Genomic DNA, 27,165 nt, shown 5'->3' on the forward strand with positions numbered 1-27,165 from the left:
CTTGGCTAAGTCATGCTTCTAGTGATCACGATCCTGGCAGTACACTGACTATATGTGATACAGTGATTACTAGAATGGCCCCAATTCTCCACCTCTCCTTCAATCCATGCTTTTTGCAATGTGACTCTGCAGCTCCTCCCATGAAGAGGTGGAGTCTATTTCCCCATTCTATGAACCTGGGCTGGTCTTGTGACTTGCTTCAGAACAAAATACGGCAGAATTGACGATGCACCAGTACAAGCCTTGCTTATTTCCACACTCCCTCTTGGAACCTTCACGTTGAGGCCTTATGAATGAGCCTGGGCAGCCTGCTGGATGCGGAGAGACGTGCAGCCCAGTCTCCACCATTACCTCAGACAACAGTCAGGCAGGCATGTAAATGAGGTCATCCTAGAGCAGCCAGCCCCAGCTGATCACTGCAGACACCTCAGCACATCGGCCAAGATCACATAGCCTGGCCCAGCTGACCCACACACTCAAGAACAAGAAGAAATGTTTATTGTTTTAAGCTGTAGGTTTCATGGTGACTTGTTACACAGCCATAGATGACTGATACACCACAGTTCTGATACGCTTCACCTGAGAAATACTGATTTATCTCTTCCTCTGCATTTCCCTGCCACCTTCATAATTTAGGCTTTCATTTCTTGTTCAGACTACTGCAATAGTCTTCTGACTTCTCTCCCCTCTTGCTGTCATTCCCCACCTCCATGCACACTGCAGCTGCTAAGACTGTATTCCTTCAAGTGTGAAAGCAAGTTGTCATAATTTATGTATTCCCATCATCTAGCATAATGCCTGGTACCCCCTACAGGTGCTGAATCCTTGTCTGCGGAATGACTGCTGCCAGATTCATAAAACACAGCTCTGATCACATCACTCCCCCATGCAGAACTCTACTGGCATGTACACCATATACCAGATCCATTTTCCACTTGGTTATTTAATTTTAGGGCCTCTGTGACCAGGCCCCAGCCTAACTTCCCACTCTTCTTTCCCTTTTTCTCTTAATGCTCCATTCAAAAGTGAGGGCTGGCTAGCCACGCCCTTTACCTCTGTGTCTGTGCAGATACTGACTCCTGCCTGGAAGGCCCTTCCACATCTCTGCAAACTCTACACATTCTTGAAGGTCCAACTCAAATGCCACCTCCTCCGTGAAACTCTGATGGCTCTACTTAAGAAAAAGCTCTCCCCCTCTCACTGCCTCTAGCACTTAGCCTGAGCTCTCTTAGGCACCTGATATGGTTACTTGTGCATTATGGTATCTCCTCTACCAGAGACTGTGAACTTTTTGAGGACAGATTCCATCTGTCACCTCTCTGAATTCCTAACACAGTACGTGAAACATACTAAGACCTTAATAAATGCTTACTGAATCAATAGATGAGTTTTAGTCACTATTAAAACAATAAAAACAGTAACACCCAAAATCATAAGTCAAACTCAGAACAAAGATGGCAAAATAAATACAGTGGTTTTCATATATCAGTATGTAAAAGAATCTTCTGGAAAGCCAGTTAAAAATTCAAATTCCTAGGCTCTGCCCCTAGAGAGACTAGTTCGGGAGGTCTGGAAAGGAACCCTAAGTTTGACTTCTCATCAATCTCATTGATTTTGAGGAAGGTTTGTGGGCAACACTTTGATACACAGTGACATAGAGCCTGCTTTACAGATATGGATTACAAAGCAAACCCCTTTATTCATGCACCTAAGATTTATTTTTTAAGTTTCTTGACTTTAATGTCAAAGCATCGAGTGCAGCAGGCCTATAAAAAGAACCACTTTAACAATACATACATAGTCTGGCACCTTATTAGCTGAGGTTGCTGGGACTATGGCATCACACTCACTTCTTTGTAATCACAATCTGCACACATTTTTTCATCTACGCATCCTTTTTATAAACTATTTAAAGTTTAATTTGCTCCAAATACTCCTTTTTCAGATCATCTCACCATGTGAGGTATGCTTTAAAATAAGTGAAGGGTGCAAAATTCCTACCTCGGTCCAAAAGGCTGGCTCTTAATGCTCTCTCTAGCTGCTCCTCTTCACTCAGTCCTGCTGTGTATGCATCATAGTTCCTGGGTACTTCTTCATAGTGACCTGGCCTGCCATATGGATACGAATCCTGATATCCAGAGTAGCCTACAGGCACAATGAGAAGGTTAGAGAACACTGCCATGGACTGTTCTTTTCATACTTTCTATTTTGTAAGCAAAGACAATAACATAATTTATGTCATTATTTTGGGTATAGTAATAATCCTCAAAATAAGAAAAGATCACAAATGGAGAATGCCTCCAGGAGGGTGGGCAATGACTGTCTTGTCACTGTTGTATCCACAGTGCCCAACACGGGACTGGACATGAGTGAGTCTTTATGGGTTGAAGACGAAGAAGATATTAATTTAGAAGGTATGAGCAGTACTAGAGAGAAGACTGGAATAGGCTACTGATATATGGAGTGGATTCTTATAGTTTGGAGCTATTTAATACGTGCAGTATTTTCAATGAAGTCCTGACTGGAGTCAAGGGAATGGCTGAAATGATAGTGGGTAAAGCGTTACTGTCCAGTGGCTCCATACAATAACAGGCAGACCAACATTCAATACATATACTACAGAAATTCTGTGCTGGGTATGATACTTCGAATGGTGATAACTATGTTAAGATATACAAGCCAATGTCCCTGTAACTATAATTCTATGTCAGAGATCACAGTTTGTATTAATAGCACCCTCAAGAAACTGGTTGCTAGATAAAATGAGAGAAGGGACAGCTTGGTCATTAAATAATACTTTAAGTATCAAACATAGATACCCCATTAACAAAGGTCAATTACAGAGCAAAGTTCACTTCTGCGAGGCATTGCCAATGACCTTTCAAGTCAGTTTGAGTTTACTCCTTACATTTACTTTAACTGCCCACCTTCATGGAATTTGAAAGAGATTTTTTTCCCATAGAAGATTACCAATCTAATTCTGGTGTAATAAGAGAAAAGTAATAGTCATTTAATTTTTCCTCTTCTTTCCTTCCATTATCATACCCTTTGAAGATGATGTTTCAAATGTTTAATTAACGTGCTTTTTTTTGTTGATGAAAATTCCTACCCTTCACTGTGAGTCTAGTGTCATATGTCTCTATATCACCTAACATAGTACACGCCTGAATTTAAGCCTCTTATTGCTTTAATGAGACTAGAGAAAAAAACATAATCAAGCCAAAAAGAGAAACACTGTATGGTAGAAGCTGGTTAATTGAGATTTCATATTCAGAATTTTTGATAATGGGTCCTGAGGCTATTTTAAAATTTACTTTTGTGTTGGTTATGAATAAAATGCTTTTCTAATATACAGGATTAAAAGGGAAATAGTTTAACTACTTCTCATAAAAATTTTCAGGCACTCTAGAAGTCTTTACTTTCACATAAACAATGAAATGACAATAGAACACACTAATCTAGTTTCAGCTAATAAACTAATGTAATTATACATGTTTATATAAATATTTGTCATGTAAAGTACTTGCGTCTATTGGTTATGTTTTTATAGTAGCTTTAATGAGATATAATTGACATACTATATAATTCACCAATGTAAAGAGTTTAACTTGGGGCCGGCCCCATGGCTTAGTGGTTAAGTGCACGCGCTCCACTACTGGCAGCCCGGGGTTCTGATCCCGGGTGTGCACTGACGCACTGCTTCTCCAGCCATGCCGAGGCCGTGTCCTACATACAGCAACTAGAAGGATGTGCAACTACGACTTACAACTATCTACTGGGGCTTTGGCAGAAAAAAAAAAAACAAAAGGAGGATTGGCAATAGATGTTGGCTCAGAGCTGGTCTTCCTCAGCAAAAAGAGGAGGATTAGCATGGATGTTAGCTCAGGGCTGATCTTCCTCACAAAAAAATAAATAAAATAAAGTGTTTAACTCAATGGCTTTTAGTATATTCATAGAGTTATGCCATCAGCACCACAATCAACTTTAGAACATTTTCATCACCCCAAAAAAGAAACCTGTACCCTATAACTATCATATCCCCGTCCCTCCCAGTCCTAAGTACCACTAATGGTCTCTACAGCTATGCCTATTCTGCATAATTATATAAATTGAATCATACAATACATGGTGTTTTGTGTCTGGCTTATTTCATTTATTATAACATTTTCAAGGTTCATCCATGTTGTAGCATGAATCAGTACTTCATTCCTTTCCATGGCCAAATAACATTCCATTGTACAGATATATCACATTTTGTTTATTCATTCATCAACTGATAGACATTTGGATTATTTCTACCTTTTGACTATTGTGAATAATGCTGCTATAAACATTCATGGATAAGTTTTTATGGGGACATATGTTTTCATTTCTCTTGGGTACATACCTAGGAGTGGAACTGCGGGGTCATATGGTAACTCTATGTTTAACCATTTGGAACTCCCAGAATGTTTTCCAAAGTGGTTATACCATTTTACATTCATGCAAGCAATGTATATGGGTTCAGATTTCTCCACATCTTCACCAACACTTGTCATTATCTGTCTTTTTAATTATAGCCATCCTAGTGGGTATGCAGTGGTATCTGACTGTGGTTTTGATGACTAATGATGTTGAGCATCTTTTCATGTGCTTACTAGCCATTTGTATATTTTCGTTGTAGAATTGTCTATTCAGAGCCTTTGCCCACTCTTACTGATTATTACAATATTCTTCTATGTTGGTACTGTTTTACTGAATGTCCTTGAAAGTCACAAAAATGAATGATTTAAATAAACATTAAATAAAATTGCTCAAGATTTTAGGGGCTAATTCCAACAAGCCTTGCTCTTAATGTAGTAAAAATCAGTGGAGATTTACTAAATACCCCAATAAGCCAACTTCCATTTTCTCTCTCATGTTTCCCATGTCAGAATATTAACATTATGATATTTAAAAATGGAGAAGGATATCAGTAAATTTCCCAAATCCTCACAACGGTTTAGGGCTGAAGTGTGATCTGGATATAATTCTAAATATGGACACCCTTCCTCAAATTGGTCTCTATTCAATAGAAGCATCAGAAAAATTCAACTCCCACTGCTGTGTTGGGGAGTACCCACCAGCAAGTTTCATATCCTGAGAGTAAAGAAGACGGTGGTACTGCTACAAATCTTGCTTTTTACACTTCTCACCAAAAAAACACAAACCTTTCATTTAAGGGCAAATGGTCAAAACACAATCAATGTATCTATTTTACAAAGACCAAAAGAAAGGGACAACCATTCCAAAACATAATAGAATATTTATGGATAAGTCACTGAATACCATTGGATGCTTCAGCAATCCCTGAATAGAGAGACTGCCCAATTCCCTATGAGTGCCAATTATTTTATTGCAACACAAAAAGCATATTGGGCACTTTCCCATATGGCTCATTACCATTTTCAACACCCTGTGGAAAGTCATTCTGTTATAGAAGGTCTAAGCAGCATTTCTACCTATCTACCCTCAAAAATGTTCAGCTAATTCAAAATCCAAAATAACCCAAAAGCTCTGAATACCCATCTAGACAGATACCAGAAATATGATACACATCTAGAGAGTTTTTATTGCCAGGTAAATGTGCCACGATTTGCGGTAACATTTTCTTGATACAGAAAAACATTTTTCTTCATGTTATTTCTTATTTAAAAAACAACCCAGCAGTGCCTTAATGAAATGAGTCTACAACTCTAAACATCTGAATATTATAAAATCTAATTTGGTACTTGTCAGACAAAACATGCGGAGAGAGAAAGGGAAAGTTTTAGTGCCTTAAGTCAAAAAGACTAGTGTGGTTAAAGGGTCTATATCATCAGTCATAAATCATCAAGAACAAAAATCCCATAAATATCTACTATAATGAGAACAGGTCTCCCAGGACCAGAAATTTTCTACAGCTGCTCTGCTGGCCCAATCAGATATTTTTAAATCTTCATAATAAACATGGCTGGAAAAACCTAACAATCAAACACTTAAGATAAGTAAGTTTAAATTATATCCCACAGTGAATACTCGTTTAATATTCTTTTGTCGCTATATACTTTGGCTCTGCAGTAAAAGAAATTCTGGTTATCATTATTCTGTTAACTACTCCATCTGCTCCTTATACACATACCAGGATTTCACGGCAAAAGAGATCAAGAAACACCACCAAGATTAGAAAAATTGGTAACAGCTTTTTAAACATTCATGAGGTTCTTTGACCTATAAAGACTTTTCCAGCTAAGGACAGCCATATTAAGAATAAATCGTTACTTGTAAGAGATACATATGCTCTCATAAAAGTTCCCTGGATGACCATTAGCATGGCCACCTGGCCTTATGTAGCTCTGCCTTTGAAGAAATCCAATCACTTCAGAGGAAGGAATATAAACATGGTCATCTTACAGGGGATAAGAAAGAAAGGTAAAAGCAGCTTTTATTTTTGCCTTTAATTCTCTGGTTTGTGTGTCTGCTGTGTTTATGTCTCTTCCATACAAAGGAAGAAAGGAGCAGGTTTCCCTTTTTTCTTTTTTTTTATAAGTGCAAACACAAACAAAAAAAGAAACAGAAGACAATAGGAGGAACTGCTGTATTTTGTAAGGTTAAATCAGCAGAACGTTCAATTCGTATCCCAGCACAACAGAAAAAGCAGAGACCAGGAATCAGTGACTTGCATTTTTAGTCTTAGTTTATCACTAACTGCCTGTATGATTTTACCAAATTACTTAACATTTCTAAATCTCAATTTCCCAGCTCTCACACAAGATTTAGGACTAGGAAATCTACGATAGTTTAAGCCATATCTGTGCACAAGTATGTTATTATTATTCTCTTTGTCCAGAGGAACATTCCCATTTCTTTTGAGGATTTAAAACATGAACCAGGAGGGAAGCCCTGTTTCCTCTAGCAACTTCAAGGTGTTAGGAGCCATGTCTCCTGCCTAGTGGAGAGTACAGTCAGCAGGAAGAGAGAAATCACAGTGGGACTTAGAACCAAAATGGTCTTCCTGTCCAACCCACCTCTTTCTTGTCACATAGACCAATAAAGTTCTTCTTATACTTAAGTCAGTGTCTCCATAACTGGTGTCCATAACCAACAACCAAAAGGACCCAATGCGCTTCAAATGACTATATTTATCGCTTTGTCGATAACTAACCATCACACCTCCTCTCTTCAGGTGAGTCCACAGACAGAAGCAGGTGAGCTGGCATCATTCCTCTCCTGCATCAAGACCACGTTTCTAGGATCGTAAGCATCCAAATCGGCAGAGGTGACAGCCTCAGAAGTGAAGCCTCTTCTTGGAGCAGTGACAGTATTCTCTTCTGTGGTCCCCAAGCCTAGAGAACCTCAATCTAAACCTATAATTTCTGTTCCTGACCCCGTCAGAATTACCTGGGAAGCTTTAAAAAAAAGTCTAAGTCCCTTTCTCTATCCCCACTCTGATTTAATTGGTCTGGAGTGAATTCAAGGCATGTGTAGGTTGTAAAGCCCTTCAGGTGATTCATATATATAGCCCAGATTGACAATCATGATCCAAGCAGGCAGAACTACATCAAAAACATAGCTTGAATGTAACCCCAGTAGTATCACTCTACTGATTAAATCCTCCAGTGGCACTCCAGCACATTCTGGATAATCCCAAACAGGTCTTTTCATAAAGGCCTGAAAAGCCCTTTCCTCCCACTGCTTTCCTTAACTTCTACTCATTCATCAGACCCAGCACTCCACTTCCTCTGGATAACCTCTGGTAACTGCAACCCTACTCTGCCCTCACAGGCTGAGCACTGAATGCACTATGTTAATATTGCTGGACTGGACTTCTGCCTCTGCCAGCAAGAAGTAACTGGGACTGGGCTATCCCTCCTTCCATAATCAAGTAGACGACTGGAGAAAATATATTAAACAAATGTTTACAGACATTGTATAATAGGCAGGACAGGATTTTGAACCTTGGGAGAAAGGAAATAGAGGAAATGAGCCTGGAGGCACTTTCCAGACTGTAGTGCAGGGATGGGGGAACATAAGTAGGCAGGGCAGGCTCTCTGAGAGGAGCTGGAATTTGCAGGGCAGAGTACAGCAAAGGAGAAAACTACGTGTACAGAAAAACGTCCAGAAATCTGCATGGGGTCCCCTGAAGATATTGCTGGATATTAAGTCATGCGTGTGTAGGTAAAATGCCATGAGACCAGGCAAAGAATCACTGACAGCTATAAGCTGAATTCCCAGAGCTCACCCAGAGCTGGGAGACCTGTGCATTCCAGCTAGCCAGAGTAGAGAGTCTTTACTGAACAAACGGCATTCAGGAGAAATCCCAGACAAGAAACACCTCAGTAGTAGTGTAGAATTAACCCTAGAACAAAAGTTACTTTAGACTCACCCTAAAGAATTTAAGAACAAACCTCAAAAGGACAAACTAATCATTAAGAAACAACCGTGTGCCAGAACAAAGTCCAGTTTTCTTTAAAAGAAGATAAGCTCTAGCACTCAATGCCACAAAATACACAATGTCTAGCATCCAATCAAAACTTAATAGATAACCAAAAATTGTGACCCACAACCAGGAGAAAAAGCAGTCTAATGAAGCAGAGGCAAAAAATATACAGAGAAGACAAAATTAGCAGTCAGCGACTTAAAGACAGCTATTATAACTATGCTCACGATTTAAATAAAAACATGAATATAACGAGGAGAGAAACGGAGGATATAAATGAGAACTCAATGAAACTTCTAGAGCTGAAAAATAACACTATCTGAGCAGAAAAATTCACTAGATGGGATGGACAGCAGGTTCGACATTGAGGAAGAAACATCAGTGAGTCTGAACACACAGCAACAGAAACTATCCAAACTGAAGCCCACATACACCAAATAACATAAACAGAGCCTCAGGGACTTGGGGGACAATATGATGCTGTCTAACATTGGTGTAACTGGAAATCAGAAAAAGGGGGGATATTCTTTAATTCTTTAATAAAACAAAAGCTGGAAGGATTGATTGCCAAGGAACCTGCGCTAGAGGAAATGTTTAAGAAAATTCTTGAGGCAGAAGAAAAATGATACCACATGGAAATTTGGATCTACACAAAAGGAATCTCTTATTTCCGTGGATCAGCTGACACAAGCCCTGGGCCCATCCTGAGCTATGCATGTGATAAACAGACCCAAGGGGGAATAAAAAAAGCAAAGGATTTGAAAACTAAACTACTAATAACTCACCACACAAGGATCAGATTAACCTGCGAGTGATACATGCATAAGATAGGCCCAAATAGCACAGTAAAGGATTTGAAAACTGAACTGACATTGGAATCCACCACCCACAGAAGGAGAGACAGAATTTGTGGTCTAAACCTAACCAGGGTGACTGCCTGCTAAAACAAACAAACAAAAAAAAACAAAAAAAATCAACATTCCGCAGAGGATTTTAACAGGATCTGGAATCTCACAATAATCAAAATGTTCAGATACAAGTCAAAATTACTGGACATACAAAACCAAACCAAAACAGAAGAATGTGACCAATTCTCAGGAGAAAAAGACAATCAACAGATGCCAGACATACGAGAGGACTCAGATGCTGGCATCAGACAGATTTTAAAGAAGCTATAATAACCATGCTCCATGAGATAAAGGTGAACACTCTTGAAATGAATGGAGAGGCAGAGTTTTCAGCAGAGACACAGAAACTATAAAAAAGAACCAAATGGGAATTTTAGAACTGAAAAATATAATATTAAAAAAAAAAGTCACTGGATAGTTTAATAGAGTCAACAGCAGAATGGAGATGACAGAGGAAAGAGTCACTGAACTTGAAGACAGATCAAGAGAAATTATCCTACATAAAGAATACAGAGGGGAAAAGATTGAAAAAAATAGAGCCTAAAGGACTTGAGGGATGCTATCAAAACGTCCAAAATTGATGTCATTAAATTCTCAGAAGGAAAGGAGAAAGAGATTGGTGGAGAATAAATATTTATAGAAATAATATCTGAAACCCTTCCAAATTTAGTGAAAGGCAAAATACATGAGGCAAAAACTGCCAGAATTAAAGGGAGATAAAGATAAGTCCACAATCATAGTTGGAGATTTTAAATTCCCTTCCCCATAACATTGACAAAAAATTAGATTAAAAAAATCAGTAAAGACACAGAAGATATAAATAAGACTATAAACCACTTTGACCTAATTGATACGTATAAAGCACTCATCAATGGCACAATACACATTCCTTTCAAGGGCACATGGTACATTCACCAGGATAGAACACACACTGGGCCAAAAGAAACTCTCATTAAATTAAAAGGATTGAAACTATACAGAATGTGTTCCCTAACAACAAGAGAATTAAATTAAAAATAATTAACGAAAAGACATCTAGAAAACCAGTAGTATATTTAAATAAAGTACCATTCAGCAATAAAAAATATACTGATACATACAACAACATATCTGGATCATAAAAAGTGAAGTTGAATGAAAGAAGTCAGATGCGAAAAGAGTACTTAGTAAATGATTACATTTATTTTTTTTTTTGTGAGGAAGATCAGCCCTGAGCTAACATCCATGCTAATCCTCCTCTTTTTGCTGAGGAAGACCGGCTCTGAGCTAACATCTATTGCCAATCCTCCTCCTTTTTTTTCCCCCAAAGCCCCAGCAGATAGTTGTATGTCGTAGTTGCACATCCTTCTAGTTGCTGTATGTGGGACTCGGACTCAGCATGGCCGGAGAAGCGGTGTGTCGGTGTGTGCCCGGGATCTGAACCCGGGCCACCAGTAGCGGAGCGTGCGCACTTAACCGCTAAGCCACAGGGCCAGCCCAATAAATGATTACATTTATATGAAGTTCAGGCGCAGGCAAATTAACTTACAGTGATGGAAATGAAACCAGAACAGTGGTTGCCCATGAGGAGGGAGGGAGATTGACTAGGAGACATTTTAGTATAAATAGTATAACAAACTATACATATAACTCCTGGTTATAAACTCTCTGAGATAGCGACTATAGCTCTTTTCTTCTCTCCCACACCGGTTGGTCTGGCACTCTGCACAACATGGCTACTCAGGAAGTGCTACTGGGTAAACCAGACTGAGGCTAAGAACATTCTATGGGAAAAGAAAGCAAAAGCACTATATAGATATAGATACCGATCAATAATTCTTTGTAGCTATATTATTTAAAGCAGAAGTCAAAAAGCTACAACTTGCCGTCCAAATCCAACGCGCTGCCTACTTCTGTCAATAAGGTTTTATTGGAAAACAGCTACACCCGTTTGGTCATGAATTGTCTATGGCTGCTTTCAAGCTAGACGACAGGTTGACTAGTTGGGACACAGACCATATGGCCAACAAAGCCCTTAGAGTCTAAAACATTAGCTATCTGGCCCTTTACAGAAAAGGTCGCTGACCCCAGATTTAAGCTACAGCGGTTCTCAACTGGCATGACTATAAAAGACACCCAGTGCCTCCACAGCCGATGGCTTCTTTAACACCTGTCTGCTGGTCCTGGTCTGGGATACTACAGTGCAGGCTCCCTAGGCTGGAATGTAAGGGCCTTAGCCTAAAACAGGTCATACGCTTTAACAGGAAGTCCTTTCTACCTATTTACACAGACATCTAGAAAGTCACATGGTATCAACTATTAGAGGAATGCCGATCTTAGCTTCTTAGGGTAAGCATGATTCTTCCTGAATACGTAGACAGGGTGGACTAGGGAGAATTGTTTATCTGAAACTAACTTCTAACACTTAGCCAGGAGTACAGTCTCTTAGGCTGACAAGAGAATAAAGGGCCCTGGTCTAGTAGGAATCTATCATGTCTGAGAGACCTCCCACCAATCACACAATAATATCATGCCAGAGTTACCTCCTTCTCTGGCCTTCCCTACCAACCCACCCAAACATGCTCCCTGGGCTACCCCTCCATTTGGTTTCAGGCATGTTAGAAGCACAATTACATAACAATTACATAACATGTGAACTACTCTACAACAGCATAAACTAGTATTACCTTAAAGTGGCTTACAGCAGCAAACACTATATTTATTTATTTATTTATTTTTGGTGAGGAAGATTTGCCCTGAGCTAACATCCATGTCAATCTTCCTCTATTTACTACGTGGGATGCCTCCATGGCATGGCTGATGAGTTGAGTAGGTCTGCGCCCGGGATCCCAACCCGTGAACCTGGTCCGCAAAAGCGGAACATGTGGAATTTTAACCACTCAGACACGGGGCCGGCTCCAACAAAATTGTTAAAAATAAGTTAAAATTTATTAAATGAAATAAAGTGCTTACCTGAATTATTGAAGTAGTATCGCTGTTCTGGGTAACCAATATTGGAGGAAAAAATGCCTAAATATGAAGGAAACAAACATTTTAATTACAGCCATAAGGCGTCTCCCTACCCAGCTTTATTGAGGTATGACTGACAAATAAAAATTGTATATACTTAGATTGTACAATGTAATTTTTTAAAACATATACAATGTGATGGTTTAATATACATATACATTATGAAATGATTACCACAATCAAGTTTATTAACACATCCATCACCTCACATAGTTACCATTTTTGTGTGTGTGTAAGAACTCAAGATCTACTCTCTCAGTAAATTTCAAGTATACAATACAGTATTATTAACTATAGTCACAATGCTGTAGATTAGATCCCCAGAACTTATTCATCTTATAACTGGAAGTTTGTACCCTTTGACCAACACCTTCCCATTTCCCTCTCTCCCAGTCCCTGGCAACGACTGTTCTACACTCTGGTTTCATGAGTTCAACTTTTTTAGATTTCACATATAAGTGAGATCATACAGTAGTTGTCTTTCTCTGTTTGGCTTATTTCGTTTAGCATATTGTCCTTCAGGTTCATCCATTTTGTTGCAAATGGCAGGATTTACTTCTTTTAATGATGAATAATATTCCATTGTATACATATACACCATATTTTCTTTATCCATTCCTCTGCTGAGAGGCATTTGGGTTGTTTCCATATCTTCACTAATGTGAATAATGCTGTAATAAACACGGGAGTGCAGATATCTCTTTGAGATAATGATTTCATTTCCTTTGGATATATACTCAAAAGTGGAATTATTGGATCACGTGGTAGTTCTACTTTTAATTTCTTGAGGAACCTCCATACTGTTTTCCATTATGACTATATCAATTTACATTCCCACCAACAGGGTACCAGGGTTCCCTTTTATCCACATCCTCACCAACACTTGTTATTTCTTGTCTTTTTGACAATAGCCATCCTAACACTTCCTGATTTCAAACTATATTATAAAGCTATAGCAATCAAAACAGTAGGATACTGGCATAAAAACAGACACATGGACCAATGGAACAGAATAACCATAAGGCTTTAACTTCTAGTGCTTCCAAAAATTAGGAGGTTCTTTATAACAAAGCTCAAGGTCATTTCAAATGATTTCTAACAATTGTTAAAAATAAATTCCCTTTTGTTTGGATCTAGCTCTATAGGGAACAGAATGTATGTAGGACAACGAACCCCTAATTTACACTCTGAAGTTCTTTAAAGGTCTCTCAACATAAGAGGCTTTGCCTCTCAAGGCACCAAGCTTGGGCTTTGATGCCTCTGTACAAGTAGAGACACTGGCTATAGAGAGAACCTGCACCCAACAAAGGTTTTAGGAGAGCCAGGACCCTTACCCTTCCTAAGGGACCTTCCCCTTTCTTGTCTCTAAAAAGGCAATAGGACAGTCGATTCAGCACTGCTGAAGGAAGGGAGAGAGGGAGAAGTGACAGGGTACACCTTCAGTGTGATCCTCCTCTTCCAGGAGTTACCAGACAGCAGCCTTCATGTGCTTGACTATTTTCCACAGGGTTCCTGTGTCACCTCAATTCTCAGATCATTCTAGATCTTTCTCTGGCTTCACTGGAAAAAAGGCAGAGAGACTACAGGCTATTTGTAAATAGTACTGAATGTTTGTTTCAACGTTTAGTATGTAACTTTCTATTGTATTACTCTGAAAATAGAAGGATGTAAAAATAAGTCTCCACAGAGACTTATATAGGCAAGGTTTTAAGAAGGAAAACTAAGAGTTTAAATGTTCTAATCGTGGGGAAAATCCTCTTTAAAAACAAAATACTTGCTTAAATTTTGTAATATGGCTGCAGAAAGCTTTACTCACCACTTAATCTTCAGACACACATAGAAAAATGAAACAAAACGTTAAACTCCTTGAGACCCATTGCTTTTCCTTTACCAGTACTGAGAGCATTTGAGCAACAAAGCTCGTTACTAGATTTCCATAATTAAGTTGTATCAAAAATATAATAAAACTGGACATTTTCAATAAATGAAGCTCCCTTTGCCTCCTTCAAACACACACACTGAAAATACAGTATTAAGCAAATATAAGAAAATGGGAATCTGCTTAGATTCAACACAGCCTGTAAAAATCATCTGACAGTAAATGCAACCTGCTCATAAAAGCGACAGCGCAGTGCCTGGAAAGCTTGCTAATATCATGAATATTATATGGTTCTCAAGAATACCAGTCATTGGCACAAACTACGAAAACAAATTATTTATGGTTCAAGAAAAGGTAAAATAGTCTCAGAAGATTTTCCATGAATAAAAGATGAAATATGGGAACGCATAAGGTCTATAAAACAAGTGTTTGCAACATAGTTTCCTTATAAGTCAAAACCAGTATAGCATTTTAAATTAAGAGGTCTAAAAAATTCACATATTACTAAATAAAATAAAGTATTTTCATTGAGCATCAATTTGAAGGGGAAAAAAGCAAAAAAAAGAAAAAAAAAAGTTTAAAGCAGGAGCCGAGCTTCATGCAATAACAGACTTGGTTTGGCCATGCATGAATATACGCCTCGCCCACCAAGGACCTAGTGGTCATTCTAAATTCTTTAAAATACTGGCCTTGCACTTCAGTACAGATTTGTTTTTCTTTTTTAACTCTGCCTTGCATATATATTAATTCAAGGAATATTATAGAAGAATGCATTATTTTAGACCCACTTCAGTTCTCTTCATTTTTAAGGAAATCGTGGTTTTCTGTGAGTAGCATTAATGCTGAGGGTACAAATATATACCGCTATTTGCCCCCTAAGAAAGCCTCAGGTTTAAAATTTGGGTTTACAGCCTCTTTGGAGCAGCGTGAAGAACTGCACCCAGCTGTTTTACCTCTTGGTTTAAAAAGAGCCTGTTAGGGAATTCCTAAGCTGAACCACAGGGAAACTGGGGTTGCTTCTGTTCCCATTAAAATTAAGATGAACTTCCAACTTGTTGTCATGCCAAAGGCGTTTTGTTCTGTACCTGCACATGTTTCCATGATTTTCTTCAGAGGCCCGTGAGTATACATTAGTCCAACAAGAATCCCAGCCAGATGCCCGGCGAAGGAAGCCCTAGGAGAGAAGGAGACCCTTTGTGAGTGTTTGTTCTGCTGCCGATTAGATACATTCTGTCTTCTCATGAGCCCAGTGCACGTCAATTAGTCACAGTCTGCAGCTTTGTTCCACATCACGTCTTTTATGCTGAGCAGCATTTAACTCAGTCCAAAGAACACTTCCTACCTTAAAAAAAAAAAAAGTACAATGGATAACCACCACCACATGTTTAAAATGCAATATTCCTCCTGGACCAAGAGAAGGGGCTGGCTCCTTCAGAGCAGAAGAAGCATTTTGTGAAGACAGCCTATTATATTTCTTCCAGTTTTTGTCTGTACCTCTTATCATAAAACATAAATGAAATCAGTTTTCTCTGACTTAAATCTTGGGTTATCCAGCCATTGCGAGGGACAGTATCTATCTGGGTTCACAGTGGAGCAGACTGCTGCATTTTTATACACCACTGACGAGTAAAGCAGAGAGCAGCAGAAACTCAGAAGAGACTGAGATGTCCCCCTAAAGTCCTCTTCATATGTATCTTTCTGTCACTAAGCAAAAAGGAAACAAAAAGGTAAACCTCAAGCTTGAAAGATGAATTAGGGCATTAAATTGATTCCACTCTTCTTAAAATAGCATCTAAGATTGGCAATCATTTATAAATATAAATACAAGCCAAGCCCAGCGAAGTATATGTTGAATGAGTAAAAGAAGAAATGAAAGATAATCACTCAGCGGGTCTCCCTGCCCCCAGCTCTTGCTCTCAATGGATCCCACACTGCCACCAGTTATGCTCCTGAAACAGGGTACATCATGTCACTGCCATCCTGTGAAACTCACTGACTCCTCTGCTTACAGAACACTCTGGCACACAGTCAAAGCCCTCCACACTTGGCCTTGCCCATCTCTTCCCTCCTCCCTCATCGCCTGTTAAATCCATCCCCACACCCCACTGCCAGACCCCTCACGACTCACAGGTGACCACAAGGCCAAGCCGAACAGCAGCTCTGTCATAAAAACCATGCCCCAGCTGAAGAGTCTCTTTACTTCCACTGCCTTCCCTCAAGGCTGTTGTTTGTGCCTTTATTACAACACGTATCCAGCCTGCTGGGTAGCAAGGGTCTACATGTTTGCCTGTCGGTCTGTCTCTCTTACAAATTCCCTGAGGGCAGCCACGGTGTCTTATTCATCTGTTACGCTCAACTAGAAGGCTAAAAAAAACCCAAAAAAGGTCAAGTATATGAATACATTTCATAGCTTGGGAAGTGACTCCTTACTCCAGAAGGAAGGCAACTGAAAGTTATCCAGGAGCCAGATGTAAACTCCAGGAGCACAGTGATTTTTGTGGTTTTCACATTTATATTACACACACCTAGGGCTGTGCCTGGCACAGGACAGACACTCAAATATGTGCTGAATGAATGATTCGAGTGGCCCAGGATGGTTTCATCGAGAACACCAGGAGGCAAGTTAAAACCGCTACGCGTTCAACTTAGCGTGCGCTGAGCCACGGCAGGGAGGAGGCTGAGAAGCTGACGTTCGTCACCCATACGAGACCCAGAGTCAAAACCAACACACCTCACCTCCCACAGCAGCCACCGACAGGGGAAAGGCCTGGAACACCGCAGGCAAGACAGCTACCAGTAATCTTCATTGTCTCAGAGCTGGTGAAAGACTTGCTGGCTCCCAGGAAAAGAACAGGCGATGGAACACTCCAGAGAAAAAGACGAAAGGAAGCCTTCTGTAGACAGGATGGCATTGCTGCTTGTTCCCATTAGCCAAGTCAATCACACTACTGCCGAAACAAGTCCACACACACTGAAAGTCTCTCACATACACATACACCCCATACACACACACACACACACACACACAATCATTCCTTCAGGAGAGCTATTATTTTCATCAAATATATCCATCTCACAGTATGTGTAACCTGATAATAAAAATATGGGATCAGACACTTGGTTTCCCATTTACAGGGAAGAACAGCATGAAGTGCACTTTTCTTTAGCTTTTCAAAAAAAAAAAAAAAATTAAATCGCACTTATTTCATTCTATTTTTAGGCTAAGGAAAACTCTCCAACTAGTTCTAGGAATGGCAAAGAAAGTGGTAGTTTGAGGGATACAAAAAGAGGCCAGAATCAATTTTTTAAAAATAGTAACCTCAATTTAACTGAAAGGAATAAAATAACCTCAATCGTTTTGAAACTTTTAAAACCAATCTCTATGGTGACTCATATACATATAAAATAACATGGGAGAAAATTTCAACTTAAAACCCAAACATTTTAATCAATCTTGAATCTCACTTACAATTTAGAGTACAATACAGTTAAATGAATACCTTATCTCTCTAAATGGGTTTGCAGAAGTGTGAGTTATAATCTAATTGTCCTAATGTAACTACAAATAACTAGGGAAGGGAGGGTGGCAGAACAGAGACTGTACTGCATTACCCTCCAACATTCAGCATTTTCCACAAAAGCCCCATCTCAAAACTCTAGCTGTCCTCATCTCATTTAAGCTCTATAAAGGTGTTCCTTTTTTTAAATAAAAATAAGAAGAGATTATGATCTTATTCAATCAAAACTGAGACTCTCTCAACATTACACAAGAATGGGGAGGATTCTACCAATGAATAAGGAAATATAAGCTCATTTTGAGAGGTAAATTAACTGTCTCTGTGCTGTTCGTAACCATGTGGAAAACCACCTCCCTTTGCCCCTAAGAGACACCTTTGTCCTTAGAGAGGAAATGGACCTGCAGAGAGGAAACGGAAATGCAGCTGGGGGCTGTCTTCTCCCTAGCAGGACTGGGATTAGGGATTCTTAATCCCTGGGCGGGGCAGAGCCACAAGGAGGCCCTGGATTTTGGGAGAAGAAAACACATCTGAGTGCTCTAATCAGTGGCTGGGATCTATCTTCAAATGTAACAGCTTTAGAAACAGATTGTGTGATTATGATCATAATTATACACGCTAAACAGACGTTTTGACCTTTGTGGCATCGGAGGAAGCCCGTGGCTTCACAGCAGCCCTCCTCAAAGGTGTGCGCGCTACTCTGTTCTTAGTTACGCCTGGAGGCTGACACCCCAAGCGGCAGGTTGGGAAAACCCCGCTCTTAGGAACAGCTTCCTCTTGACCTGACTAGGTCATAGGCCAGGACTGAGGATTTGGTTACGACCCACCACCCTGTATCCTAATTCAAAGTAATTCCTCAGACACAGGACCACCGTAATGAACTCTATATCCACGACCACATCTAGTGCTGTAAATGACCTGATACTAGCACTCAATAAACTACTGAATGAGTGGAGGAATGGAATTAAAAGTACATATAAAATGCACATATCTAACATACATTACAATTGTATTATAAAAACACAAGTTACACAGGGTCACCAGTTAATAGTTGTTTTAGTACCAAATTTCACTGGGGGAGATAATGATTGAACACAGCCCCCCACCAAACATACACACGTGGACAATGTATTATGCAAAACGTGCTCAATTAACAAAACAGCAGCCCTAAACCTACTATTATACCCTAAAATTGGTCACTTAGAAGCTTTATTTCTTCTGATAGCTCAATAGTGACTCTTTTTAGAAAATCCTAATAGCTATAATCAAACACTGACTGTGATGGTGAGATATAGTCACAGGGTCCAGATAGATCACTGCTCTGCAGAGCCACACAGCTTGTGCACTGCACAAAGTAATGAGAAGAAAAATAATTTGTCCGAGTCTCAATAGTTCCCCAAAGTAACCAACAGATCTAATATTCAAATTCAGGTCATTGTATCTCAACTTCAGAGCAAGTTAAGTATCGATGTAACTTCATTTTAATAGGGGACAATACCCTAATCCAGTAGTTCTTAAACTTGTTCAGGTTCTAAATCCATTTAAATGTCTGATGAAAGCCATGAATCGTGTCTACAGAAAAAACTACATATACACAAAATACGTCACCTATAATTTTAAGAAATTCATGGTTAGCTTGAATTCCAGCCATGGACCTCTCCTGAAAAACCTTTGCCTGAAGTGAAAATAATTCATCACAAACCGAAGAATTTCAGACATCAATACCAAGTCTAAGCAGTTAAACAGTCAATTGGAAAAACATTTCGTTTGTACTCAAATCCTAACACAGAGGCAGCCATTTATTTCCATTATGAAGTTAACTAACATGTCCAATTTCCGTGTTGTGCCATTGCTCCGTAAAGGTGTAACCTACTTCTGGGTTCAATTTCCTTCTTGCTAAAATCCAACTTTTAGTAATTCTTTCAGTTAAAGTCTGAAGGTAAAAAATTCTGCTAGTCTTTGTATGTCCAAAAAGGTCTTTATTTCAGCATCCTATTTTGACGATAGGTGTAGGATCTACTGCTGCTGCTAAGAAATGTGCTGTCAATGGGACAGTCATTCCTCTGTAGGTAATCTGTCTTTTCTCTCAGCTTTTAAGATTTTCTCTTTATTTTGGATATACTGTCATTATACCACACATTCCAGTTGTAGATTTGTTTTATTTACCCTCCTTGAGATTTGCTGGGCTTTTTCAATCTGCGGTCTCATGTCTTTCGAGAACTCTGAAAAATCTTCAGCCATTAATTTTTTGTCCTGTGGAGCTCTAGATATGCAGCACTTGCATATTTTCTGACACAGAATGGGGGCTCATTGCATGTTTATAGAAAAAAACTAAAAAAAAAAAAAAAGTTAAAATCAAATCAATATTGCTACAAATTACTTATAAGGGATAGTGATGGTGGAAAGGTAATTTTGGAGCAAAACTAAGATTAAGACATTATTGTGCATTATATGTCAATTATATCTCAACAAAGCTGGAAAACAAAAGATATTATTGTGGATTTCAGTTACGCAAACTATATGCAGATATTAACACCAACACACAGCATTCTTTCCTGTCATGCCAGCACAATAAATTGATCCTCATTCCTTTAAGAGGCTATTTGTAAGGTTGAGCTAAGTTGTTATGCAAAACGTTCCTGCTCTCAAGTGCCACTGTTCAAGAAGCAAAAACTAAAGCTATGAGTGAAAGTTGTGACAAGCTATAAAGGTCCTCCTCTCTCCACAGTTGAAGAGGCTGCCCTCTCAGGCATAGCTCAGAAAGCAGAAAATGTATTACTCTAAGATATAATCTCACCGTGTATATAGAGCAAATGACCTCATTAAGGATGTAACTTGATGGAGACACAGTGTTGGACAAGGAAAGAGAACAAGGTAAGGTAAGAGGCAGTCAGCTAGAAGTGGCCTATTGTACCGTATGTTCCATAATTTCCTCCTGTAAACGTAGGTAGGGACTGAGTTGATGAGAAAGTTCCGGGGTTTGGGGATCTTAATAAATGGTCCCAGACTGGCATTACAGCGACAAGATATGACGAGAATTTTTCAGGTTTTTTAACATTAATACCACTAGGAAAGATGTTGATAGGACTGCTTCTTCCCAAGATAAACTGTTCTTAAACTGTCTGGTTTCTGTCCTGGATGCTTTTTCAACCACTATACCAGCATACTTTGGCAATGGCAATTTGGGAGGGCAATTTGGTTCTCTCTCTTTACCATTACTCCCTGGTGCCCCCCCTCCTGCCATCTTTGGCAGCAGAAGTGAAAACTAGCCACCTTCCAACATGACAGCCCCCCAAAAGTAGCTATATTGGCAATGCAATCCCTACTATCCATGTTGGTTTATTAAACATGGCACCACACTCAGACACAAGACTGGGAGCTGACCACTGACATTTAGTTGAGTCCCAGACAAACACTATCTAGACAAAGTCAGAGTATTGCAAAGATAGGAGAAGTCTCTTTGACAAAAGAGCTTCAAAGATCATAGATGATGACTGGCAATTCCTTGGCTCTCAATTCCACGTCCCTCAGCCTGGCAGCAAGATAATTCCATGAGGGGCCGGCCTGGTGGCGCAAGCGGTTGGGTGCGCGCGCTCCACTGCGGCGGCCCGGGGTTCGCTGGTTCGGATCCCGGGCGCGCACAGACGCACTGCTTTGGCGAGCCATGCTGTGGCAGCGTCCCATATAAAGTGGAGGAGGATGGGCACGGATGTTAGCCCAGGGCCGTCCTCCTCGGCAAAAAAAGAGGAGGATTGGCGGATGTTAGCACAGGGCTGATCTCCTCACACACACACACACAAAAAAAGATAATTCCATGAGCTGGTTCAAGGAAGTAGCATTCATTCATTTATTCATCAAATATTTACTGACTGTCTACTACGTAAACATGACTACTACATGTCTACTATGGAAACAAGACAAACATGGTCGCTGCCTCATGGAGCTTACAGTCTAGTGGGGGAAACACACACACACTGCAAATTGTGATAAGCGTAAGAAAGTGAGGCTCCTTTCCCCCTAGAGTGGTCTAGGATGGCTCCTTACATAGCATTTAAAGTGGTACCCACAGGACTTAGAGCCAGCACGCCCAGAGGTGAGGACGGGAGCTTTCGGCAGGGAAGAGCATATACGTATGAGCTGTGAGGCAGGGAAGAACTTGGTGTTTCAAAAATATCAAGATGTTTATTAGTTGGCTGAGCATAGTAGGCAAGGGCTAAGAACACAGGGTTTGGCATGAGACGAATTTGCAAAGACAGGGAAAAGTTAGATCCTATAGGCCTTATGTGCCATGGGAAGAAATCGGGTTGTTGTCTAAGTCCACCGGGAAGCCATTGGAGAATTTTAAACAGGAGAATATTTAAGAGTAATGTATTTTGTCTGCTGGGAGAACAGACTCTAAAGAGGCAAGAATGGCCAGTGTAAGCATAAGATCAGTAAGGAGGCTAAGGTGGTCCAGGTGAAAAATGACAGCAGCCTGAAAGAGGATGCTGGCAGTTGAGGTGGAGAGAAGTAGATGGTTTGAGGTCTATTTTGGCGGCAGAGATTAAAGGACTTGCTCATGGATTCAGTGTGGGGAGTGAGGGAATGGAGAAATCTAGGCTTCTGGCTTGTGCAACAAGATGGACGATGGAATCATTTACTGAGATGGGGAAGATTGGGCGATGCAATCATTTACTGAGATGGGGAAGATTGGACGATGGAATCATTTACTGAGATGGGGAAGATTGGGAAAAGAAAAGGTCAGGGTGAGGGAGAATCCAAGAGCTCAGCTTTGATGTGTTTACTCTGAGATGCCTGCAAGACAATTAAATAGAGATATCTATTACAGCATTCAGCAGGTGGCTGGATACCAAGGTGGAAATTGAGAGGAAGAATGATTCAAAATGTTGCTCCCATATTTCATTTTATTTGACTCCTAGAATATATGTACACAATACGACTATAGTATCTTTATGTATAACATATAACATTATATACCCACAATATTCATATACATATCTAAAAATAAGACTTAAAGGAAATACACAAAAAACAGTAACAGATAATACAGGGGGTAACATCCTCCTTTCTATTTTCCAAACTTCTTATAATAGTGTTTTAGTAATTTCATTACTTTTTAAAAAATATAAAAGGAACAGAAACTGAGCAAGGCTCTCATTTAAAGAACAGTATTTCTCTCATCAATGTGGTGGATAAATCTAAATATTTTTGTTGTTGTTGGGGTAAATCGTTAAGACTGCGTCCCCGATTTGGCACACGCGAGTGGTTTTAAATAGCACTCCAGATGAAAATCATAATCACTAGCTTTGTAGTATTGCTGTTTCTTTAGAATCTGTGTTGTTATTCAAATCTCTTTCAAAACAAAATGAAAGGTTGTGCCAAATTAAATGAAAGCAACAGGTAAGTGAAATTACATACAAAATAAATGAACAATAGTCTCCCCACACACACTTAATTGGGCCACAGATGTTACAGAGTCAGTGCAATTCTCTAAGTGAGGCCTGTGTTCTTTTCCTTATCAGATACTTCATGTAACTAGACACGTCCTCGAGTTCCCTTTCCAATATCTTGCATAGTCACTCTTGAGTAGATTCCATTTGCCAAAAGTCTCTCCGTCTGCTCTGCACCACCCCATGCCCACCCCAGCCCCTGGGATGATCTAGGAAAGTGGTTAAGAGCACCGGGACTAGAGTTCGACTGCTCAGGACTGAATCCTGGGTCTGACACCTCCAGAATCAATGTGAACCTTCACTGGCTCTCCCCACTGCCACGGCCCTAGCTCAGGCCTCTCCCTGGCTTAGTCAACCTTGCAAGCCTGATTCCAATCCATAAGCCCCTTGGTAGCTCCCCAATGTTTCTAGAATAAAATGCAAGCAAGGGTTGTTACATCCTTCATGTACGTGTCTGCCTCTTAGCCTTCTCTCTCTACTGCCAGCCCCCAGCCCTACCCCATTACAAGCTTGAGCCACTTACAAAAGCCATGCTTCCACCCTTCCTGACTTTGTATGCACTATTCTCTTTGCCCTCCACTCCACCCAGCTGAGCCCTAGCAAAACAGCCTTCCTGGTCACACTTGGCCAGTGTCTTCCCTTAGGACAGGGTAGAGGCTGCTTCTTGGCCCCTCAGTATCCTCCGAGTTCTAGCATTCAGGACTTCCCTTCTCTGTTGACTGGTCTGCCATTAGCCTGCTGCTTAATCCAGTGGCCCTCAACACTATCACATCCAATGCCCCCTTATAACCCACATATATTATAATGCTCCCTCTATTTACTTGAAATGGAATTTATAAACAACATACCTACACACATACTTTTAAAAACAGAGACACATACACACACATAATCACAACTCAATATAATGCCTTAGCTGAAAAAATAAAAATAGAGTAACAAAATAATATGAATTAATAAATGCTCAGGCACAACACTGCCAGAAGACATACACGCACCTATGGATCGAATCCACATGAAGGCAGGAATAAAAAATGCAGGCAGATACAGATGGGCTTTTTGTGACTCAAACACCATAGGCAGGGCTCCATTGGTGACACGGTTTTATGTGAGAGTAAATAACTTTTGACTCCAAATAAAGCAAAATACAATCTTCCCTTAAGTTACATTTAAAATTTTCCTGGAAAAAGTCTTTGTATATTAAATCCATGCCAAAAAACAATATCTGTGTTACACAATTCGGTTTTAGGCTCAGATAATCATAAACAGCTTTTGTAGCTACATAAATGCCCTTTCAACAGATTTGGGTGTGTGTGTGCAGGACCATTCTTGTTGTAGGGCACTGTCCTGCATGGTACAGGGCAGCTAGCACCTCTGGCCCCTGCACTCCAAATGCCAGTAGCATCCTCGCTAATCATTATAACTAAAAACAACTCTGCGAATTTCCAAAATCCTTCCTGGGGACCAAGCCACCAATCCCAATGGAAAACCACTGGCTTAGCACACAGCAAACGCTTATTCAATGTTTGCTGAATTGATGACCTTTAATCACTAGGCCTCAAAAATATCTCTTTTCAAAGTACTTCTCATCTGACTACACTATGCACAAATTCCACGGATTCCAAGTAAATCTATAACATATTGAACTGATATGCAAGAACACTTCCCACCACAACTGAAATGCACATGGGAAGTTAGAATATTTGAAAAAGGCCATGATCACTTCCACATTGCACTGTGGAAGAATAAATGCAACTTGGCACGTGAAAAATGCTCTGCCATATGCTATTACTATAGACAAAGATATTTCTGGATACCCCACATGAATGATTATTTGCACATCACCTCTAGAAAGTAAATATAAAATGAAAGAGAAGTTGGATTGTTTATAGCCTGATTTTAACATGTGCTACTGTTATAAAGCAAATAGATGTTCCTGTGAACTTAGCCTTTTGGAGGTATTTTCAGAAGTAGTGTCATAACTGGAAATCCCATGGCCCTGTGGTAGCGGGCTCTCTGAGGTTGCAGAGGTTGAAGAAAGGATGGTAGGGAATGGTCTCAACTGTGAGCTGTGGAAATGATTTCTACACTTCCTTATACACCGCAACATGAATGAATGGGCTGCCCTTGCCAGGTGCCCTTGATCCACTGGTTCTCAACCCTGGCTGTACATTAGAATCTCTTAAAGAGGTTTTAGAAGTTACAGCTCCTTGGACTCCACTCAGCAAATTCAGCAAAATTGCTCTGGAGTGGGACCCTGACATTGTTCTCATTTGTTGGGTTATTCTTTGGTTTTGTTGGTTTTAATTCTCCAGGTGATTTTAATGTGTTGAGGTCAAGGACCGTTGATTTTAAGGCAAAGTTCAAATTCTAATGGTGAGATTTCAGCTGCCATATTAGGCCAATAGGAAAAACATTTTGAGTGTAGGCAAGACTCTTTACCCTACAAATTACTCCATAGAAGTGACATCTGTTTCCCTTCTTGGTAAGTTGGTCTTAATATATTCTACTGTAATGCTGCAAGAGAGTAACTATAGCTTTGAAAATTCATGCAACAAAACATATGAACGTACTTCAAAAGATTTACAAGTTCTTTGGACTTATAAAAACCTGATAATTCAGCTAGTGTACCCATACATCCAAGAAAGTCATATACACATGGCCAAAGATGACAGTAAAGAGTTAAGGAAATCCTTGAATCCTTAGATCCAACAAAAGGACTGGAAAATAAAACTGGATCATAAAGTTAGCCTATAATTTCAAAGAAAGTAAATTCTATTTGTGGTTAAATCTGGTCTGAATCAAAATTCTGATTATGAATGCCCCATCTACTATTATAACTCAGAGACCTGGGCGTGCCATTGACATCACATACTGCTTTTGTAGGAGCTTTATTGGTATGCCTGTAAGGCACAGTGAACACAGTCAATGTTCAACAAGAGCACAGAACCACCAGCTACACAGCTCTGAAAACTGCCCATTGGAGTGGAATCTGTTTAAGCAATGCAACCTGCTAGGCTGAACACCTGCAAACAAAAATAACCCATATGGGCTCATCTCAGAGCAGTGTCAGAGTCAAAGAAACACAGTCTCATTTCCAGTGGAGGCTGAAGGATGGCAGACAGTCCCTCTTCTCCCTTCTTGGCAGGTACAGCACAGGCACGGGACCTATACTTTGCCAATGAGATCCACCTGGTGTCTAACCTTGAGAATCTCGTGATGGGAGTCCAGTGAAGAGTGGCCAGTAGCAAGAATTGTCCATCCAGTTCTCACAGGTTTTTCCAGCCCAGAACTTCAGTATTCTCAACAATTCTAGAAGCTACCTGATATCCTTCCAATAAGTCCTTTTATGGTTAAGTTTGCCAGCATTGATTTCTACTGTTTTCAACCAAGAATCCTGACTGGTAAGGTACAGGCACATATAGAGATGCTGCGAGGACTAGTGGCTCTATTTTCTCTAGAATTACTAGTCTTTAGATGACGTAAGACAGGAGCAGTTGGTCAACTCAGTCACTGGCCATGTGGAAAGAGGTTTCCTGAAAACGAAGCTGTAGTGGACAGATTCTATGATGAGCCCCAGTGATTCCAGATTCCTGGTATTCATACTCTTCCTAGTCCTTTTTCCCTGAGCATGGGTGGGACCTGTGACTTGCTTCTAACCAAGAGAATAAAGCATGCCACTTTCATGATTATGTTACATAAGATTGTAATTTCCTCCTGGCTAGTAGACTTTTCCTTGCTGGCTTTGATGAAGGAAGCTGCCATATTGTGAGCTGCCCTATGGAGATATTCAAGTGGCAAGGAACTGAGAATGGCCTCTGGCTGACAGCAAGGCTCTTAGTCCAACAACCCACAGGAACTGAGTTCTTTCAAAAGCCACATAAGCTTGGAAGCAGATCCTTCCCCAGCCAAGCCTTCAGATGAGACCTCAGTGCTGACTGACATCTTTGTTGTAGTCTTGTGAGAA

General features: G+C 40.0%; 1 protein-coding gene across 5 annotated transcripts in view; it reads right to left on the reverse strand.

Annotated features, from left to right (window-relative positions):
- RHBDD1 (rhomboid domain containing 1) overlaps positions 1–27,165 on the reverse strand; it is a 125,934-nt gene that overhangs the window by 54,632 nt on the left and 44,137 nt on the right. For 4 of the 5 annotated variants that reach the window (XM_004427776.3, XM_087424748.1, XM_087424750.1 and 1 more), the window contains exons 4-6: positions 15,319–15,407; positions 12,298–12,354; positions 2,002–2,145 (exon numbers count right to left, since the gene is read on the reverse strand). In XM_004427776.3, coding sequence (XP_004427833.1) covers positions 2,002–2,145; positions 12,298–12,354; positions 15,319–15,407 — 290 coding nt within the window. The remainder of the gene's footprint in view (positions 1–2,001; positions 2,146–12,297; positions 12,355–15,318; positions 15,408–27,165) is intronic. The other variant, XM_087424751.1, reaches the window with a different exon arrangement.

Source organism: Ceratotherium simum, chromosome 37 (genome assembly GCF_057802395.1).
Source record: "Ceratotherium simum simum isolate JZ-2026a chromosome 37, ASM5780239v1, whole genome shotgun sequence".
NCBI lineage: Eukaryota > Metazoa > Chordata > Mammalia > Perissodactyla > Rhinocerotidae > Ceratotherium > Ceratotherium simum.